This window comes from Danio aesculapii, chromosome 8 (genome assembly GCF_903798145.1).
Source record: "Danio aesculapii chromosome 8, fDanAes4.1, whole genome shotgun sequence".
In the NCBI taxonomy this organism is placed as follows: domain Eukaryota; kingdom Metazoa; phylum Chordata; class Actinopteri; order Cypriniformes; family Danionidae; genus Danio; species Danio aesculapii.
In genome coordinates, this window is record NC_079442.1 from 25,544,671 (window position 1) to 25,567,154 (window position 22,484).

Genomic DNA, 22,484 nt, shown 5'->3' on the forward strand with positions numbered 1-22,484 from the left:
GGCTACGTTTTCCTAATCTTCTATGGTCCAATTTTGGTGAGCCTCAAATTGTTGACTTGTAGCCTCAGTTTCCTGTTCTTAGCTGACTGGATTGGCACGCGGTGTGGTCTTCTGCTGCTGTAGCCCATCCGCCTCAATGTTCGACGTGTTGTGCATTCAGAGATGCCCTGATGCATACCTCGGTTGTAATGAGTGGTTGTTTGAGTTACTGCTGCCTTTCTATCTTGCTCAAACCAGTCTGACCATTCTCTTCTGACCTCTGGCATCAACAAGGCATTTGCACCCACAGAACTGCCACTCACTGGATATTTTATCTTTTTCAGATAATTCTCTGTAAACCCTAGAGATGGTTGTTTGTGAAAATCCCAGTAGATCAGCAGTTTCTGAAATACTCAGACCAGCCCGTCTGGCACCAACAACCATGTCACGTTCAAAGTCACTTAAATCACCTTTTTTTTCTCCATTCTGATGCTCTGTTTGAACTGCAGCAGATCATCTTGACCATGTGTACATGCCTAAATGCATTGAGTTGGTGTCATGTGATTGGCTGATTACAAGTTTGCATTCACGAGCAGTTGGACAGTTGGTGTACCTAATAAAGTGGCCAAAGAGTCACTTGCATTGCTTCTCTTCCATTTATAAATTCTTGCACTGCAGAATCTCGCAAGAAGCAGTAGGTCATCCGGGAAAATTCTCATCTACTGTTTTTCCTAATACTATATATTTGGACAAAATTCTCAGCTCGGCTACTGTTTAGTACACTTACTATATAGTAGGGCTGCACAATATATTGTTTTAGCATAAATATTGCTCACATTTGCAATAGTCACATCGCAGGATCTGCAATGTTGGGTTGGGGTTATATAGTTTAGGATTATATAACCACAGTTTAAAATACACAAGAATTTCAGAGTTTAACTATAATGGAGTAAAAGTTTATCATTTGCACAGGATTTTAAGTGTTTAAAGCATTCAATTTTACCTTTTGTAACTTTAACAGAAAATAATTTTATTAAACTATTTATACAGTAAAGTCTTTGCAGTGTTGTTTTTTTTTTTTTTTTTTTTTTAACAAAATTTCTGTAATGTAATGTGTATTTATATAGCGCATTTATCATGTATGGTCATACACCCAAAGTGCTTCACAATCATGAGGGGGATCTCTCCACACTACCACCAGTGTTCAGCATCCACTTGCACCAATTTCTGTACCTAAATACGATTTTACTATACTCAAAAGACCACAAAGCACTGTTTAGTTCACTTTTATATTTGCTCTATTGCATTTAGCTATGCTTGCAATTTGTTCATTACATGTCATGCATGATTTGTTCCTACAAAGTCATACCAATCAATCGAAAGTTAATAGATAGTTTCCAAATAGAGCTATTCAATTCATCCAGTGAAATTGTATTCATATCAAAAATACAAAATATCGTCAGATTTTTCTAATATTGTGCAGCCCAACTATATTGTATGGAATTATGTGATTTCTGACACAGCCAATGTTAGCTCCAACAAAAAAAATGTATAATTATCGATGATGAAATCCATTGGAAACAAATGTTATAGTTATTTATAAGCAAAATGTCAAACAAAAAGACATAGTTTATCCGATCAATCGAAAAAATAATCACCCAATTAATCGATTATCAAAATAATCGTTAGTTGCAGCCCTAGCTAACTGTAATATGTATCGTTTAATGGTAAGATGAACAGAAAATTCAGCCTGATCTCACGAGGAAATGTAACTATTTAACAATTTTTTTGTCAGTTTAGTGGCTAATTGATATGGATAATACCCCACCTACTGTATAAACCCAACCGTCATTGTTGGATAAGTAAATCGTACTAAATTGTACGAATGAGATTGTATGTATTCATACGATATAGCCACAAAATTAAAAAGTTGCGAATTGCCGTGAGAAAATTCCAAGTAAACATTTCCAAAGACAGTCAGTTCCCCTCAGAGATTCTTTCATATTAACTCCTACTCTAGTTGTATCATAATTTATTTGGTGTTTCATTCAATTTGAGTCGTCACATATTTGAATCCATTTTCTACTGGTTCATCGTTTCATCCCTAGATGATATTTTATACTAGGGTTGCTCTACGTTATCATCATTACAGCTGTGGTCCAATTTGTTCTATTGCTTCACATTTAAAACATTATTGTTATTTTCATATTTATAATAATTGGTGTGAACAGCCCATTATTAATTAATCACACAGCTCTAGAATTAAGTAAATTTCTACTGTCTTGAGATCTTTCAAAACCCAAAGCTCAGTTTTGTCAGGTTTCGCCAGTTTCACTCCCTGGACCTCTCAAAGGATGTCCTGTGAAATCGGTTAGCAGTCTGTGAAGTGGCCTGCGATCTGTCTCTGTGTTTGCTGCTCACTTGTAACATTTTCCTCATTCCTCAAACGCGTTCAGAGAATCACTGCTTCCTTTTCCAAGAAGACATTTTACAATTGGACAGCTTGAAACAACTGCAGCAATAAAGACCAGATCTCTCTTTCACACACATATGCTCACAAGCTTGCTCACTAATGAGGGTGTTTAGCAAAACATTAAGACATTTTCACATCGGTTCATCACTCTGTTCTGATAAATTGGATGTCATTGAGTTAATTGAGCTGATGTTTGTGCAAATATGCAAACACGAAAATCTCATAATCGCTCTTAAGTGCTGAAAATTGGATCCCCCCCATGTGAATCTCTAATGTTAAACAGTTTTAAAGCAAAACAACCTGGCAGTTTTACCTCAGCACTAATGCACTGCCAGATTGAGATGATGTTCAAAACCAGAGATAATGTATGTCAAATGAAAAGGGAGCCACTGGAATAAAAATATAAACTACAGAGAAAAAACATTGACATGAATATGTTTGTTTGTGTGTTTGTATTTGGGTCAAAGACGAGACGTCCTAGTTTGGTGTCTGCATCAAAATGGAATCGAGTGATTTTTGTGAAAATAAATCTTCCAAATATGGGCGAAATAATGTTCCATAATCATTCAGAGTAGCAGATTCATGTATGCGAAAATGAAACACACTAATTCTGACCTGTACTTAAAAGCAATTATAGTGAATTTTCTTACATTTTAAACTGAGATGCACATATGTACAAGATAAAAACAAATCTTAATAGACTGATTATATACTGTCAATCAAAAGAGGGCAGCAGATATTGTCTATTGTGTGGAAATACTTTAATTTATTTTCTACAATGATGACAAATGCATTGACAAAAATATTTAATCAAATGACCATTCCCAGCAAGACATATTATAGATGTCCAAACATAGACATCTTGGTCAAAACAAGGCTAAAGTAGGGCTGTTTGTGAAACTTTATTAGACATCTAACAATAGTCCAAAGAAAGACTACACTGTGAAAAAAATCTTGCTGCCTTTAATTTTTTAGTTGAATCAAATGAACTGTTCTAGTAGTCTCAACATCCATCAGCCAAACTGACTACAAATAATAAGTTAATCTTTGTATAACTTTAAACAAATGTTGAAACCTGATTAAATTATTAAAATAATTTGAAGCAACATAAAAATATTTGTTGTCTTGACTTTTGTCTTCATATTTTTTTACAGTGTAGTTATGAAATAGACAGGAATCAATGTGAAATCTGGCTAAATTGTCTGTTAGAGTTGCACGATTCTGGCTAAAATGAGAATCATGATTTTTTACTTTAAGATCTCGGTTTTCTAACGATTCTGTAGATGTAAAATAAAGATTGAGTAGGCTATTATTATTGTTATTTCTTAAACATGTTAAGATAAAAAATAATAATATTAAGCCTATGTGTTGGTCAACTGTTGGTTAAAATGCTTAATTTTGTATAGACTTTAAATAGCGGATTTGAATAGACTTTAAAATTGGCCTTGTTTGTTAATGCACAGTACAGATATTACATCACAATACAACTATTCATAATTCTGAATTAGAATTTTTATGTTTGAGTCATATGCTTGTCATTTGTCATTGACATTATTAGACATTATTAGTCCATTTTTTTTCACTGATAAAAAGAGACATTTGTCATTATCAGATTCCCTCTTGCATTATATTCAACATTATATTGGCTAGAGTAGTTATACTGACACTGTAAATGTTTATTCGCATGCACAACACTGTTTGCTATGAAAAAAAAAAACATCAAATGCTTGTCATGTTCATAACTCTAAAATGCGTTACGACTATTTAACTGATGTGCGCACTTTCAGTCTCACTTTCACTGCCGAGTGCGCTCATGTCATGGCTGTCGTCACTCTGAGAAAAAAAACACACACATGCAAATCATATTTCCCACGTGGTTCCCAAACGATCGCTCTGTGCAACAAACTGAACATTATTTAAGCACTTTATTATCTGTTATTCACAGCATATGCAGGTTCTGTTCACTGAAGTAGACGCGGACGCGCGCATCCTCTCAGTAGTAAACAAACAGCTCCAGTGTGATTTTTGTGGCAGCGAATACATCATTACATTAAGACAGAAATGACATTTTTGGTTGAATTATACCTTATGAATACAGTATGCGACTGCATTTGGAGGTGTCCACTGAGTAGCATATATAAAATATGGTAAAGACCGCCTATTTGCTTTTCTCCTGAACTTGATAATATAATTGGCTAAATCGTAGCAATGCTGGATTAAGATTGTGTGCGGGGTTGAATTAATATCACAATTCTTTTCGATTAATCGTGCAGCCCTATTGTCTAGTCTAGTTGTCTAGATAACTCTTAGATTTTTACTGACAGCCCAATTAAAGCCTTGTTTTAGCCAAGACGTCTAAGTTTGAATGTCTATTCAATGTCTTTTAAGCACAAAATTGCTTGGTGGGTTCTTCTAAATATACCCGACTACGTTTTTTTGGAAAATAAACTACTTTTACACTAAATTTAAAAGTTTAGTGGATGCATTATTATTCTTATTTTTCTGAAAAAAATACAATAAAATGGATCCCATTTAAATGTATGAAGAAAAATTGCAAAACAACAGTGGTACACTTTTATTATTTAATAGCTTGAAAAGTCATTTTCATCTTTGACCCATGTATGAAGGTATGTGTCATGAATGTGTGTATGTGTGTTTCTCACCGTTAGCTCCAGTGATTGGTTGAGTCCGTTTCGTTTGCTATGCAGGAAGGCGGTAGAGCTGCCACTCTTGGAAATTCTCATTCGGGCCAGTCTGGCTTTCTGTCAACACACACGCACACACAACACAGAGGAAGTTACAACTCAGTCTACCAGTGCTTTTCCATCAGAGAGGTCTTGGTTTCAATCTGATCCCTGTTGAAAGAGCAATTCAGATCAAAGTACTTTAAGAAACAAAATGGATTTTTCGCAAAGATTGCTGTCCGTCATGAGATGATGAAAAATGCAAGTGCCTTCGAAAACTACTGAACCAATCCCAACAACCCTGACAGCCACGCGGTGGAAATGTGCACCGATCAGGGGAGAAGAAAGCGCCTGCTCGCCTGCTCTACAAAGCATAAAAGAATGGTAATTTGGAGAAACGCAGCTGTGTAATGGTTAATTACAGTAAACGTCTTGTGTAATACTGAATTACGGTTGGCGCAGCTGTGTAACGATAAATGATAGAGCAGCGGTTTGCACTCCCTCAGTCTATGTCGTTTTTATAGGCACAGCATGGATGATGGGGGGAAAACCAGCAGTCAATCCTCTGTGGAACATCAAATTTTAATATTTACAATGAATGAGAGTATTTTAATCTTCTCAGATCCAGAGGCATCAAATGATCTGATTTGTGCTCTCATTCTCTCATCATCTCATGTAAAACTGATTCTGCCTCTCGTTTCGACTCACTCAATATTTAAGGAGCTCTATTGACACGATAAAAAGGATTTACACTGGAAAAGTGTTAAACTAGATAAATACATTAGTTTTACATTTTCTTGAACATATTAGGGCATCATGGGTGGTTGTCAGGGTGTTGCCATGCAGTTGCAAAGATATTCTGAGTGGTTTTTAGTCCATTACTAAATGCTTGCTAATAAGTCTTGCTATCCGTCCATCCATCCATCCATCCATCTTTTTGAAATTGTTGCAAATTTATTAAAAATAAAAAGCCAGTAAAATCACATGTACATAAGTATTAACACTTAACAGCCTTTGCTCAATACTTTGTTGGTGCACCTTTGGCAGCAATTACAGCCTCAAGTCTTTTTAAATATGATGCCACAAGCTTGGCACACCTCTCTTTGGGAATTTTGCCCATTCCTCTTTGCAGTACCTCTCAAGCTCTATCAGGTTGGATGGGAAGTGCCATTTTTTTAGATCTCTCCAGAGATGTTGAATAGGATTTAGGTCTGGGCTCTGGCTGGGCCACTCAAGGACATTCACCGAGTTGTTGTGAAGCCACTCCATTGATATTTTGACAGTGTGCTTTAGGTCATTGTCCTCAGAGACATCCTGTTTTCATTCGGGATGTCTCTGTACATTGCTCTGTACATAGCAGATAAATCATGCTATTATGATTTATGCTATTATATAATCATGCGTAAATAGACGCGTGAACATTTAAGTGTACTCGCTTCATTCGCTCGTCAAATTCACTGCAGAACAGAACAGAACAGAACAGGGGATTCGCGTCATGGGCAGGGCTTCTGTCTGCCCGGTGACTATAGCTTCACTGCTAAATGGCTAACATGGATTTTATTAAGAAAATAACTGTGTTTGTGTGCTTTATGAAGGCTGAAAAACAGCATCGATTGGTTTGGAGAAGTGTCTGAGTCCACTAGATCCTTTCAGAGGTGCACCCAGCTCTGTGAGCTCAAACTCCTCCAGAAATTTAACCTGGATGATGGACGCTTTCAGCGGTGCTTCTAACTGAGCCAAGCCCAGTTTGATGAACTGTTGTCGGTGTAGGCAGGAGGATTTCCCCCCGGGACACCAACAACAGGCGCTACGTCATAATCATGCCCCGACAAGAGCAAGCTCCTGATTGGTTAATGCGGCGCAAATGTTCGCTGAAGTTCAGATATACGAACCCGAGCGATTCGCGCAATTAGCGCGTCAAACGCTCAATTAGCGGTGCCATTCGCGCGTATCGCGCTGCAGGATGTCTATTTGTGTCTTTGCATTGACTTAACATGTAAATCACTTGCGCTCCACGCGTCTGGTGTGAACACAGCATAATGCTGACGCTTGACGCTTCTTCCGCTTCTGGTGTGATCACAGCATAAGGCCACTCATAATGCCCTAATGTGCAATATTTTTTATTGTTTTCTATCTAAGAAAATCTAGCATGGTCATTTTGTTTTGTTAGGTTATTTTGTTTTAGTGATTTGTTTTGCTTGTTCATTTGTCAGGCACAAATCTTTAGTACAACATTTAAAGATGCTTAAAACACATCTACATTTTGCAGGATGTATAATATACTGTATAATATAATATAATGTAATATAAATATAATGTAATATGTAACTTGATATATTTGTCATTAATATATACACAGTACAAGTATACTTGAAGTCAGAATTATTAGCCCCCATTTGATTTTTTTTTTCTTTTTTTTTTTTTTAATATTTCCCAAATGATGTTTAACAGAGCAAGAAATTTTCACAGTATGTCTGAATATTTTTCTTCTGGAGAAAGTCTTATTTGTTTTATTTTGGCTAGAAAATAATCAGTTTTTAATAAAAAAAAAAAACATTTTAAGGTCAAAATTATTAGCCCCTTTAAGCAATTTTTTTTCTGATAGTCTACAGAACAAACCATCATTATACAATAACTTATTTAATTACCCTAACCTGCCTAGTCAACCTAATTAACCAAGTTAAGCCTTTAAATGTCACTTTAAGCTGTATAGAAGTGTCTTGTAAAATATCTAGTCAAATATTATTTACTATCATCATGGCAAAGATAAAATAAATCAGTTATTAGAAATGAGATATTAAAACTATTATGTTTAGAAATGTGTTGAAAAAATCTTCTCTCCGTTAAACAAAAATTGGGGAAAAAAATAAACGAGGCTAATAATTCAGGAGGGCTAATAATTCTGACTTAATAATAATTCTGACTAATAATTCTGAATAATTCCAACTGTATATCTTTACCCTTTTTGTATATTTTCACAATTTTTATTTACTTAATGCAATTTAGCAAGAGTTAGATGGTTAAGCATTCTACGCTTAAAGCAAGAAAAATAATCTTGTTTTCAGGACGTCTGCATAATTATACTGGAGAACTTGACAAAAAGGATTTTCTTATTTCCATTTTTTGCAGCGTGACTTGAATATTTCCATTTTATTAATCTGCTTTAACTGTGTTTTCATTCTCTCAGTCATAAAGCGGCTTTGTGTGGCCTCATGTCAGGTGTGTAATAGGAGCACGCAGGCTGATTTTCTTGTCACCTTCACACATAGGCAGGAGGTGTTCATGGTCTGAACTGTTAATAGCGCCTCTAAATGCTGGAGATCAGCTCATTTAACAGCAATGTACATTTAACAGCTAAACGCTCAGGGGAGAAGAACAGTGTTTTGCATGGCCATGTGAATACATTGTGAATAACATACATTGTGAATAACACCAGCTCCCCTCCACCGTCAGGGGTCATCGGTTCACCCTCCCCTATTGATTTAGGCCAACTGGCTTTGCTTTCTCAAATACAAATTCACTGCTTTTCAGTCCGACGAGTGTTTGTATGCGAGTGTGCGTTTTTAAATTATTGAAGAGGAACAAATTGTGTCTCAATTGCATCAGGGGCCTCGCCGAGATCAAACCGGCATTGTGATGTTCATTAATTTCTCACACACACTTGAACAGAGATTGAAAGAACATACACCATCATTAAAACCCTCACACACAAACACACACACACATGCGAGTCCCTGTGGGTGAGTGGAGTGCTAACTCTGCTCTTTTCACAGGAGATTGCCATCACATAATGGAATCAGTTCGGGCCTCTGAGACCGTTTGTATTTCCAACAAATGCTGCAACAATTTTCGGCTATCGTGGAAAAAAATGAGAAACGCTTTTTTCTGGAGGATCTGCCCCTGCAGAACGTGAGATGGGGAACGGCTGAGGTTCTTTATCAATGTGACAGAATATCGCTGCTGAGAATGGTTGTTCAGAAGGACTCGGCCATAACAAACCTGCGCTGATGATCAGATACACAGAACAAAGCAAAAAATCACTGATTACATTTCAGTCACACACATATTCAGCAGTACTATGGAGATCGGGGAGGCCGGAAGACCTCTATTATTCTAATTTCATTGTGAGTATTATGTATCAAACTCCTTTATGAGGCAAATTTGTGGTCCGTGACCCATTTCAGTTTGCTGTGATCATATCAGAGGTTTCCTATTTGAAAAGAAATGCATTTGAAAATATTTTTTATACCATCTATTCAGCAGAACTATGATAGCGTGCAATACAATGTAGTTTCAGGTATTGTTATTCTGGTAGCTTTGAATGAGTGGGTAAGATCTCTATCTTCTGAATGGATTGTGGCCTCATCTTTACATTTTAGACAAAAAATAGTACTATTAGGGACATAACATATGGATTTAAATAAAATGTGTTATTTATGTATAAATATGGCATTTAATTTGCATGTTAATTGAGTGAAAATGTGTAATAGTTTACATTAGTGACGCATACGTTGATGGGCACATCGGTGTTGGTCGATAAATGATTTTTTAGATGTTAATGTTATCAGCCGGTAAGGAAATTAATTATCTCTTGATTAATTATGGATTTTTTCTGTGGGTTGATACACTTGTGTGCTGCTGGCCATGAAGGGTGTGATGCTTTATAACAGTTTCTGCAAGAGGAAAAACAAGATGTCGGCAGCGTTGATGGTTTTTTTTTCACTGTAAAAATTGCAATTTGCAAATAAATGATTTTGAGAAAAGGAAGATCAAGATTTTCTTTGCAGTTTCCTTGTTTTCTGCAGCTACAGTTTTAAAAGTGAAATCAGTTCTCTATTAAATATATATTTGTATTTTGTCTTTAGAATTAAACTCAGTCAGTATTTATTGGCTATACATATTTAGTTATTGTACTGGTATAAAATGTCCTTATTGGTGCTTTCCTAGTTTAAATTTGAATTAAATTCTGTTAGTTGAACTTGAGAGTTATTTTTAAACCTTTAAAGCAGGACTGTCTTATTATTACGATTACCAGCTAGAGTGCCACTGCGCCCCACTAGAATCAGAATCAGAAAGAGCTTTATTGCCAGGTATGTTCACACATACGAGGAATTTGTTTTCGTCACAGAGCTTCTACAGTGCAACAGGATTACAGAGACAGGACAAAAACAGATAATAAATATATATTTGTTAAAAATACAAGTAAGTAGTGAATGCAGTAAGTAGTGAATGCAGGGCAAGTAGTAAGTAGTGAATAGAGGGCACTCTATCCGTAAACTCTGCCAGCCATCTGAACGTTTCCCACAACCCACTGTTATTATTAAGCCGCCTTTCCACTACACACGACATTCGGACACCACTGTCGGAATACGCCCCCTTGTGGTAGTCGCACAGAATTTTCAGTTTTGTCATGCACCATGTCGAGCTGATTCTCGCGGTGGTGTCTGAAATAAAGGAGTGCAAAAGCTTTATTCTCTGTGTGTTCACAATGGTTTAATGAATGAATGAATAAATACTGGAAATTCATCTTAGACTGCTAAAAATTCTGGAGGGAATGTGGAGACATGATTAAACTTTTTTATATTTTTTATTACTCATTTAAGAATAGAATATTTTTAAATATAAATATATAGACTTTTTTTCTGATAAAAAAAAACCAACAAAAAAAAACATCCTCATCTCACACACATGGACCTACTTGGACACTGGAACACATCGCATCCAGTTGGCCGGGCACATGCGGTCTAGTCGCAGAAGTTAAAATATTTTAGCGAATCCGCAGCTCAAATCTGGTCGAAATTTTTCGCACACGGATATGATCGGAACTACACGCAGCTCCCGGACTACTCTCCATTGAAAAATAGTGACTTCCGGTCTGTCACTTGTCATTTGTCGTGTGCAGTGGAAAGGCGGCTTTACAAACACATACCCGTTTCCTATCATCTGGACTGCTTAAGTCACACTGACACATTGCGATGTCTTGCTTCCCTGAAGTGGACATTTCTGAGCATTTCCATTGTTTTCTTGTCTTTCCATGCCTGGTTATTTGATGTTGCATCTGTCCTTTATTCTTTGGTTTTTTGCTGCCTGCACTGACCTTTGTCTGTTTGTTGGATTTCTTATTTGGATATTCCTGGACATTGCGGGTAACTGACCCTGCTTGTTTTAACCCTCCTTTTATATTAAATGTACATGTGGATCCACACTTGTGTCACACCTATACGTTACAATTATAATATTTTTTAACAGTTTAGTTTTAAGTATTTCTGCAAACCAAATATATTTAATTATTTATACAATTTTCAGGTTTCAGTGAATTTTTTTTGTCCAAATTCTGTATTTCATATTCTGAATATCCAGTGAGTGCATTTCATAGAGGTTCTGTTTTAATGTACCAATGTGTATCTGAAATAAAACTTTTGTATAGACCATTTTGAGGGATTTAAACAAAAACAATGGTTTACATTTCCTGTTTTACATATTTAATTTCTATAGCTTCCTAGAATCCAAAAAGAGCCATATATTGATAAATAATGTTATGATAGCTGTTTTAATATTAAGCTATGATTGAATTGCCTCTTGTTACAGTTATGGAATAGTTTGATAACAAGCAGAAAATGTTGATGGGCCAATGACATGACCACATTGAAATGGTCCATACAGGTCTGTGCCTCTTATTTAAAAAAATCCTTAATTACTTCTGAGGGACACTACAAGTGCACATTCAATACAATTATAAAGGCACTTTGGGACACCTTAGTTGTACACCTTCAATCTTCATCCTGCATCAGAAACAGACAAAAGTTTCATTAAAGTTTGTGCTGTTCGATGCCACAAGGTCAGTTTCCTGTGGCGTGATGAAATTTGACCTGCACCGCTGAACCATATAGATGCCACAGTGAAAGTAGAGCTTTTAAAATCATACACAGCGGATTGTGATTGGATGGTTTGATCACAGAGACAAGGGCCTTGTCCATCTCAAAAGGTTAATAATAAATTAACCATTATTTGTAACGCTGATCACAGCTATGTTAAAACTGTAACCATTGGATGTAATAAAAAGCATTGTGTAACTGAGTTGTTCCTTTTAATTTATTACATTATTCAAACCCTTTTATACATGAAATGTGTCATTAAGATAGCATGCAATGTGCAAGCTATGCTTATGCATTTGTTTTTGTGCAAACTACCAAAAACTGGTGCAGAGGTGCTGAGAGGCTTTTTCCCTTATTGTACATTTCTCTAAAAGGATTGGCAGCAAAATAGAGAACCTTTTAGCAGTGTATAAAGTGTCTATCGAACTGTACATTTACTAAATACTACAGGATGCTGCTTAAAATCTCTCACCATTGGGTGTAGGGTTTTTCAGCCTTCTGTAAGCGTTTTTTGACACTGCAAGAGTGTCAATGTTAACTTAAAATGATAATTAAAGGTGCAGTATGTTAGTTTGACACCCAGTGGTTGATCTAGGTATTGCACTCGGATCAAAGCACATTTTTAATCAGCTCCTCCTCTGACAAGTCCATACAGGCGCATCGCCAAATGGACGTGAGTGTGCCTGACTATCGAGCCTAAAGGCAGATTTGAACAGTTTTCTAACTAAAAGCAACGACACGCAATAGAAGGAATATTTTCCATATGTAAATGAGTTTTTATTTTAACCAACACCTCGAATTGATATATTAGAAATTACTTCTTTTTTTTGGAGCTGAACAACAGAAAACTGACAATGATCACCCCAGGTACACCTCATGAGCTTTATTCGGTGTTAAATGCTAATAATGTGTGTTTAAATGCCATTTTACAGGACATGTATTGCCATATACTAAAGCAGTTTACCTCAGATCTTAAAAAAGTATATACCCATTGAAATTGAACTTCATAACTGTGACTCAAAACCGACACATATCAGTGATTCAGCATCTACATAATGTTAAAGAGCTTTATTATTTATTAATTAGATTGTAAACCCTACCATTTTGTGAGTGAGTGCATATTTGTGCTTCTGAATGGCTGTATTTAAATTTCTGTCATGTTGCGTCTGGTGCAAACAGTCAAATTGTTTGTCACGGCGTATCTCGTCACATAGCGTGTTGTTAGGACATAGAGTTAGGACCTGCTCTAATTAATAACCTCATGTAGATCTTTGAATATGCATCTCATTTTGAGGCTGTTACTGTCCACCGGAGGTCACATTTTGACTAAATGATTGAAATACGCTGCTTACCATGAAGGCAACCCGGGATGCTAAAATATATTTGCTAAAGTGGCCAAAGAACCAAAACAAAGACAGCCGTTCTGACACTTAACTCACATTCCAAAGCGGAATAACTGACTCCAGCATTGCTTTTCATATAAACAAGAATGTTCACTTAGCATGTTTCTTAAATATCTGCAAACATATTATGGTATTTTTATGCTTTAGAAAAGCACTTTAATCACCATTTTTTTTTGTTTTATTAGGAATACAGTGAATGTTTAAAAAACGTAGTCAACAAATACTTGCTATAAAACAAAACTTTTACCCTTTAGCTTGCCACTATAAGGCAAAAATGAGCCTTACATTATATGATGCATCATTTAAGCCAATGGTTCTCATCCTTTTAGATGGCAAGACACCAAAAACAATGTTCAATGGCCTGAATCTTATATTCGTGACTTAATCGTTAAGAAATTTAAGAAAGAGCTGTATGTTTCTCACTTATTTTAACCAACAAAACTGACTTTTACAGGCAAGTGTCAACATGACTTATTTTAATGACTAATAATAATGACTAAGAATTACTTATTTACTTAGCCTTATGTTGTTCAGAGAAAAAAAAGAAAAATAAAGTCCTGCTTGTTTCATGAAAAAGCAAAGAACAGGGACTAATAGTAGGCTATTAAAAAGAGAGACAAATTATAGTACTTAACACAAATCCTGACCTTCACTCTTTGTCTTAGTTCATGACTTCATATTCACAAGACTCTATTAGGACTACAGTTCCCTCAGACCTGTCCAGAAAAAGCACACAAGTGGTCATATTTGAAAAAAGGATTAATAAAACATGAAACGCAGAGCCTAGAAATCTATCAAAGATATCTGAGTAGCTGCTTCACAGTTGAATACGTCCAGACTGGAACTCTGGTTGTCAAATGAATGTGATAACGTGCTGTTGCATGAACACAACAGGTACTGTAACTGTTCAATTACTCATGTTGAGGTATACAGAAGACAAAAAGGGGCAAACAACACCAGGATGAGCATAGTATGGCTCAATACATTTTTCTGGTGGTGAACTATCTGTTTAAATAATAAAGCCCCCTTGGACGTTTGTTTCTAACCGATGAGCCGTAAAAAGCCATTTCAATGTGCATATGAAAATATAGTAAATCAGTTTAGTTTAATTTAAAAAATATCCCAACCAAAACCAAGCCCATGTTGTTTACTGGAGGTACAGAATTATACCTAGAGCCACATTTTGTCTATCTATCTGTCTATCTGTCTATCTGTCTATCTGTCTATCTATCTATCTATCTATCTATCTATCTATCTATCTATCTATCTATCTATCTATCTGTCTGTCTGTCTGTCTGTCTGTCTGTCTGTCTGTCTGTCTGTCTGTCTGTCTGTCTGTCTGTCTGTCTGTCTGTCTGTCTGGCTGGCTGGCTGGCTGGCTGGCTGGCTGGCTGGCTGGCTGGCTGGCTGGCTGGCTGTCTGTCTATACAGAACTTTAGGATCTGAAGAAATCGGTTAATCTGTGAGTCAGCTCTTTGACGTATATTCTGTTGCATTTGTGTAGTTTCTACAGCTGTGAAACAAGAGCATTCACAGAAATGGAAGCTCAGCAAGCTTAAGTGGATTATTTATGTCAATTAAACAAACTCTCCTCACTTTCGCTCTTTGCTCAGTGCAGTTCACAAGGTTCCTAGAGCTCATGGATATCATTGGTTTTTAAAAGATCTATTCCAGACATTGAAAGTGATGGAATTTTATATATTTTGTCCAATCATGGAATATCAGGGTTTTTTGTTTGTTACTTTAAATTTTAGTTTCCATTTTATCAAAGAGGGGATTTGATATTTGGCTTTAATGGAGACCCTGAGTTCAGTCAAAGAGCGGATAAGAGTCACTGCTGTCAGTACAGTGAAATGAAATACAATGGATTTGGGAAACGCCAAATCAAAGAACTATGTAACGACGCAACTTGCGAACTTGGTTGGCTAACGATAGTTTTCAGAAACGCACCCCTGCACGTGTACAGTATGCATGCTTAACAATTATTAATGAATTTTTTTTTAAGGAAAAGTCTATATACAATAAACATTACAGTTTCCTTTCTATTTTTGTTATCATGCTTAACAATAATGACCAATTACAGATAAATTACTTACGGATTACTGATTTGAAATGTAGCCTATTCATTTATTTTCATCTAAAGAGGCATGTCTCCTAATCCTATCCTTCACTTCCTGTGCCCCTGATTTCAACTGACAGCTCAGGCATTTCAACAGCACTGAAATGAGGGACTGAAATATGTGTTCTGATTCACTCCATAACATACCGGTCCTCTAGTTTTCAGTACACAACCCTAGTTGCCTCCAGGCCTAAAATGCGACAGCAATTTTATTTCTGCTTTTAGCTCCTTCTCTCTTTTTTTAAGTTTGTTTTTATTGATTTTAATCATATTGCAAAACCCAGCAAACAGTACAGAATATAACTTGTATAGTATTTCAGAATGTACTTTCCCCACACTAACATTTATTGAACAGAAATAACATATAAAATTAGTTAGAAAATAAAATATTGTATACAAAAATAAAATTAAAAGAATAAATACATATATTTAAATTGACCAATGTGTGTGCATAATAATAATAATAATAATAATATTAATAATAATAATAATAATAATAATAATAAAAACATTATTACATTGAATTTCATATTACAGTCATCTTTTCAAAGACTAATCTAAAATATGTTAGATTTTAGGTTGGATCTTGGACATTGATGACGGCCTGACATTGGATTTGAATTTCATTTCCAATTAAAATCCAACGTCCCCACGACATTGGGGTACGTTGGGGTACAACGTCAATATGACATCATGTTGACGTCCTGTCCCTGCAGGACATCCATTTGTACTATTAGCTCTTTCTTAATGCAGAATTTGTTTTCATTATAATCGTTTCTAAGACTGTCTTTCTTATTTCTTTTTTTTTTAGGTGTGTTTGGTCTAGGTGGAACACAAATAGATGCTGTTTTCCTTCCATTTAGCTTGGGTCTGCATAGCTTCATGAAATACGCTGATGACGTGTGATTGTCTGTGCTAGCAGGATTTGTGGAGGTATGCAAATACGTCACCGCCATGTAGAACTGGTCGCCCTGACATTTGGAGCAAAATACTTGCTTTTTAAAATGTGTTAATGCTGCTAAAATGAATCACAGATGATATTCATATTTGCAGTGTGTATGTAAAACAGGTGCTGAATTAATAATGAATAAGTCATTAGCATTCATTGAAGCAGCTAACAGTTCTGTTCTCAGAGCTAATGAATCAACCCTAATTACTGGACCAACTTTGATCAAAACTCTGATTCCTAAACTAACTTTGAACAAACTTTCGGATCAGGCATGAGGGTTTGAGCATAATGAGATCATTGAGTGATCAGTCATGAAAGAATTGTGTGATGTCTAGGAAACGGTCTGTTCTCTTTAGCTCTCTGGCTGTGCAGATTTGCATTAGTTATTAATAAGCTGGCCCGCTGTATGTAGATTTCTGTGTAGTCACACACAAAAAATGCTGCATGTTCTTAAGGTGAGACACTGGAAGATGAAATTAGCACATGAAGTCTGAAGCTTTCCGCACTTTGATCAAAGTTTCATTACGCTGATGCTCACTTGGACGGTTCTTCATCAAACCGAGCTGTCATGTCTGCAATGTGCTTAATGCAGAGTCTTCTGGAAAGCCCCGGAGTGCTCTAGAAATGAGCCAAAGCCCTTGAACTGAACAAATCTCATCAGGCTTGTACAGATGTGACAGAAACCCCATGCTGTTGCGCATAACAGGTGTGCTGTGCAAAGCTGAAACAATAGTGCAGTCGAAAATTAAATTTTGTCATCAATTACTCATACTTCCATGTCGTTCCAAACATGCATGACTTACTCTTGCTGAATACAAAGCAAGAATTCTGAAAGCTATGATAAATGTTTGTAGCTTACTGTTTGTATGCTGTATTCCAAGACTTTTTAATCATTAAACATCTGAAAAAGAATAACAAATTACTTCAATTGAGATTGAATTTCTTTTTTAAACAATAGGTTCGTATGGCTCAAAGGAACACGACTGAATGATTTGTTTATTAATCAGAAAGTTTCAATTTTGCAGTTCAGTTTATTGACATACATTTCTCTATGGAAACATGGAAATAAAGATGTTCAATAACTAATTCATTCATTCATTCTGTTTTCGGCTTTATTAATCTGGGGTTGCCAGAGCGGAATAAACTGCCAACTTATCCAGCATGTGTTTTATGCAGTGGATGCCCTTCCGGCCACAACCCAGCACTGGGAAACACCCATACACTCTTGAATTCACACCCACACTAGTCAATTTAGTTAATCCAATTCACCTATACGACAGGTATATGGGAGAACATGAAAAGCTCGAACCAGCGACCTTCTTGCTGTGGGGTGATCGTGCTACCCACTGCGCCACCGTGACACCGCAATAATTAATTAATAGTATTACTAAAATTACTAAGTAGTAGTCAGAAATGATTTGTTAAACTATGTAAATTAAAGTGGTGTTAAGCTTTTCCAATTGCATTTTTGTAGTCAATGTATGTGCATTTTTAAATGTCGGTGTACATTGATTATTACAAAAGGGGTCGAATTAAGTTATTTTGGGAAAAGAAAGATCCGGAAGTTTTCTTGTTTTTTGCATTTAAGGCAGTGGTTCCCAAACTTTTTTTTGCCTGAGACCCCCTTTTCCCCCAGAAAATATTATAAGGCCCCCTCCACATTTAATGATATTATCGGTCATATAAGTTTCCAGGCTGGAGGAAAGTCCTTACCCCAGGTGGAGGAGTTTAAGTATCTTGGGGTTTTGTTCATGAGTGAGGGAAGGATGGAACGTGAGATTGACAGGCGGATTGGTGCAGTGGCAGCAGTAATGCGGTCAATGTATCGGCCCGCTGTGGTAAAGGCCAAGCTCTCGATTTACTGGTCAGTCTATGTTCATGAGCTTTGGGTCATGATCGAAAGGACAAGATCTTGGATACAAGCAGCCGAAATGAGTTTCCTTCGCAGGGTGGTAGGGCGCACTATTGTAGATAGGGTGAGGAGCACTGTCACCCAGGAGGAGCTCGGAGTAGAGCCGCTGCTCCTCCACATTGAGAGAAGTCAGCTAAGGTGGCTCGGGCATCTGTTTTGGATGCCTACCTAGGTAGGTGTTCCAGGCATGTCCCACCAGGAAGAGGCCTTGGGGAAGACCCAGGACATGCTGGAAGGATGTCTCTCGGCTGACCTGGGAACGCCTATGCATCCCCCCCCGGAGAAGCTGGAGGAAGTGTCTGGGGAGAAGGAAGTCTGGGGTTCTCTCCTAAGACTGCTGCCCCATGACCCGGCCCCGGAAAAGGGGACGAAAATTAATGAATGAATATAAGTTTGCTGAAGTTATGACAAAAAAAGATTTTTTTTTCAAACAAACTTTATGTTTATTACTATATTGATATGTTTTTGCACAAAAATAGGCTAATGTTAAATATAAAAGCAAAACATCAGTAGGCCATTTGTATTGGGTACACCTTACGGTATTGGGGACGAGTCGTCTGCAAATGTCTTATTAGTTTGGATAGCCTTATGTATTCGTTAGCAATAACTTTGGCACAGATAATGCACTGTGGCTGGGTCAGGGACTCGTTGCTTGGAGTAAAATGGAGTAAAACCATAGTTCAGGTAACTATCTTGATATTTCCTGCATTTCGTATTTCCAGAACTGCTAGAGCTGCAACCCGAAATGTTTGGAGTGTCCTCACCTGGGTCCAGTATGCTTGGGTCATTAGCTGCTGAAAGCGAATCAGTGAGACTCTGTCTTTTTTGTGGAGGACGAAATACAAATTTGTCAAATTTTTTGTCAGCCACGGGATAAAATGAACTGAGGCAACATGATCGTTCTCATAATTGTCCACTGCTAAAAATGTTCAAAATATGATGCGACCCTGAGAGCTCACTGAGGCCCCCTTGCGGGCCGGGACCCTCCTGTTGGGAACCGCTGATTTAAGGTATTCAAAATACAGTCAGTTATTCACTGTATTTATTTTTCTAATTTAGCTTTATTTCAAAAGGCTGCACAATATATAATTTTAACATTGATATCTCAATGTGCTCATCCGCAATAGTCACATCGCAAAGATATGCAATGTCAAGTGTGAATTTTAGTTGACTAGTAGCTACAGAACTGTATTTGTAGAAACATTTCTTAGAATTTTTGTCTTGTTTCTAGTCCAAATATCTCCATTTCATAGCGAAAACAAGATTTCACTTACCCCACTAACAGATAATTTCCTTAACTAAAGCAAAATCTCTTAATTGTTACTTATTTCTTCTGACAGTCAAAACTAATCAATATTTTTACTTGGTCTAAGACTTTTTTTTTGATATTTGGACTTGAAACAAGACAAAACAAAGTAAGAAAGCATTTATTTGCATTGTGATTGTTCAATTTCTGTACCCGAATACTGTCAGACTCCCCAGAAAACCGTCAAATAGAGCTATCTTCTGAAACTTTATTCATATCTCAATATTTATCGCAGAAAATTAAAATATTACAATATCAGATTCTTCCGATATCCTGCAGCCCTATTATCAACCTATACACTAGTCAATATTTGAAGTGTATCAAAACCTTTCACTAAAGATGCCCTAAAAGTATTAAATAATACCCATTCTTGTCTTACAATTGAAAAAAGTTTTTGATTCACTTCAAATGTTGACCACTGTTTATCAGTTGTTGGCCCCCAAAAAAAGACTTATCAGTCATCAGTATTGGCCAAAATGTGTATATCCATTCAACACTAATGCTATTATTTAATGCTACTGTAATGAGATATTTGCATAGGAACTGTTGTTTCCAATTAAACTCAAAAATGTTGGATCGAATGATGACAGAATTGAAATTTTTTTAATCAACTGTTTCTTTACAGTTTGAGCTTAACAAATGTATTGTGGCGGTCATGGAAAAAATGCAGTTGCTGGTGTTGTTTTAATGATTACAAGTCAGTAAATATTTGCAAAGACTTCACAGTGCCTTCATACCAGCAATTAGCGGTTGGTAATAGTAAACACACCCACATATACGTACAAATGCACTTCAAACACCTCCACATACACATACTGTTTTAATTATACATGATTAGGAGCTCTAATTCCGTTCATCACATTAGGATTTAATATAAGCCTACAGTGCAGCCACTAATATCGGAGCTGGAATATGAAAGGAGTTCGGCTTATTAATTCGGCCACACACTTTTGGTGCAGTACCAGAGCTGTATTTTGGCTACTGGACGCGACAGGTGAGGAGGAGGAAGGTCACCTCCCAAAAGTGACTGCAGGAATAAACAAACCCCTCCCCCCACAGGTCTCGTCTGGGCGAGCTATTTGTGGAAGGACTGTCATTAGGATGAACATCCCTCCTGGCTCTCTTTGCCTCTCCGTGTCTTCCTCTGTCTCTCTCTCATGTCCTTTAGACAGTAAGCACAGCTGTTCCTGTGGTGGAGGTTAACTTGGGGCTCCGGGCGAGTTCGTGCACTTCGGCCGATCTCTTATTAGTTAACCGCGGGATGTGTTTAAACACCCCCTCACACACACACACACACACAGAACACAGCAGATTTTTTAAGATGGTCCTGAGAGGTTTGGTCGCATCTGGCAGCTTTAGTTTGGACTTGAAACTGAACCCCCGCGGCTGTGCGGAGAAAAGACAGAAAATGTTTGGAGACAGAAATTTCACATCAAAAGCGCGTTTAGGCTGATCCAAGCTGAGATAATGTGCAGTCTGGGCGCTGCCTCAGTCAGAACGCAAAGTATTCTGGGCAACAATCTGCCATACTGGATAAACTTTAAATTAACACTAAGTAAAATGCTAAAGCCATTGGGAATCTTGCCTAGGGAGACACTGTGGCCCACCCTAAACCTTAGCATATATTAATTCCTCATTAGCATACATTAAATCCATGACTGCAAGCGTAACATGATGTGAAGAGCCGACGTTTCTCTCGTTCTCTCTCACACAAACACAGGCTGTTATAAAAGTGGCATTGGTGTTGTTTTTCTTAGCGATCAAGCTAATCTCCAACAACATTCGCAATTATTAGCATAGCAAAGGCAAGCTGAGAGGCCCGTGGTGATTTAACAGATAATTACGCCCAAACTAAATAACCTTCAGAGAGAGATATGGAGACGTTTGGGAAGAAGGACAGGGGAGGGATGGAGTGATAGATGGAGAGACGCAGGGCATGTAACCCTGCTGAGATCTCATTCAGAGTCTAGACTCAATCTTTTGACGCCATGCTGCCATTAAACGAGTGACAGGTCATCCCTTTATTCCCTTGGGGAGAAGAGAAAGGCTTAATTTAACATTAGGGCTGTTTGTTTGAGGTGTTTTTTGGTACCAGGATGGTGAAGTAGTACTATTATCCTTCATGGACCCGGAAACAAAGAAGTTTAATAACGTTATTAATCAGATGAGGAAAAGAGCGGCAATATGGCTGAGTGGATATCAAGAGAGGAAGGACATAAAGTAGCAGGAAATAGCAGTGGTAAGACAACTGGTGATTGCGATGGCAGGCAGACTGAGCAGCTAAGGCCGGCTGTACTGCAGGGGGAATATCAGAGCTTTAAGTCTAAAAGTAGATTTGGGATTTTCTGCGAGGGATTATAGGTTTTATTGTGAAGCTGGGACAGGAACATCAGTTCCCTGACAATAACAAAAAATGACCAAACAATGCATGTGGAATGGTCTCATTTGAAAATCTTTGTATGTACACTGGTAAATAAATATGATAATCATTTAGTACAAAGGGACACTGTTTGGCATTTGTAACTTTTTTTTCTTAAAAATACATTGTATATTGTGAATTATTATAAAAAACGGTTTTGAATATTAAATGTGGAATAGTTATATTTGAAATGAATGTAAAAATGTTCCACTTTATGTGATGAAGCAGATTTTTTAGCAGATGTTACTCCAGTCTTCATTGTCGATATCACAATGTGTGAGGCCGCAATAGTCACATCGCAGATCTGCAATGTAGGTATTGTAGTTGACCAGATATTACAGTTAACAACATAGTGAAGTAATTTC

At 37.0% G+C, this 22,484-nt stretch overlaps 1 protein-coding gene across 2 annotated transcripts in view; it reads right to left on the bottom strand.

Moving 5' to 3' along the window:
- The window catches only part of kcnd3 (potassium voltage-gated channel, Shal-related subfamily, member 3), a 177,250-nt gene that overhangs the window by 11,417 nt on the left and 143,349 nt on the right, over positions 1-22,484 (bottom strand). For both annotated transcript variants that reach the window (XM_056463500.1, XM_056463499.1), the window contains exon 4: positions 5,116-5,214. In XM_056463500.1, coding sequence (XP_056319475.1) covers positions 5,116-5,214 — 99 coding nt within the window. The remainder of the gene's footprint in view (positions 1-5,115; positions 5,215-22,484) is intronic.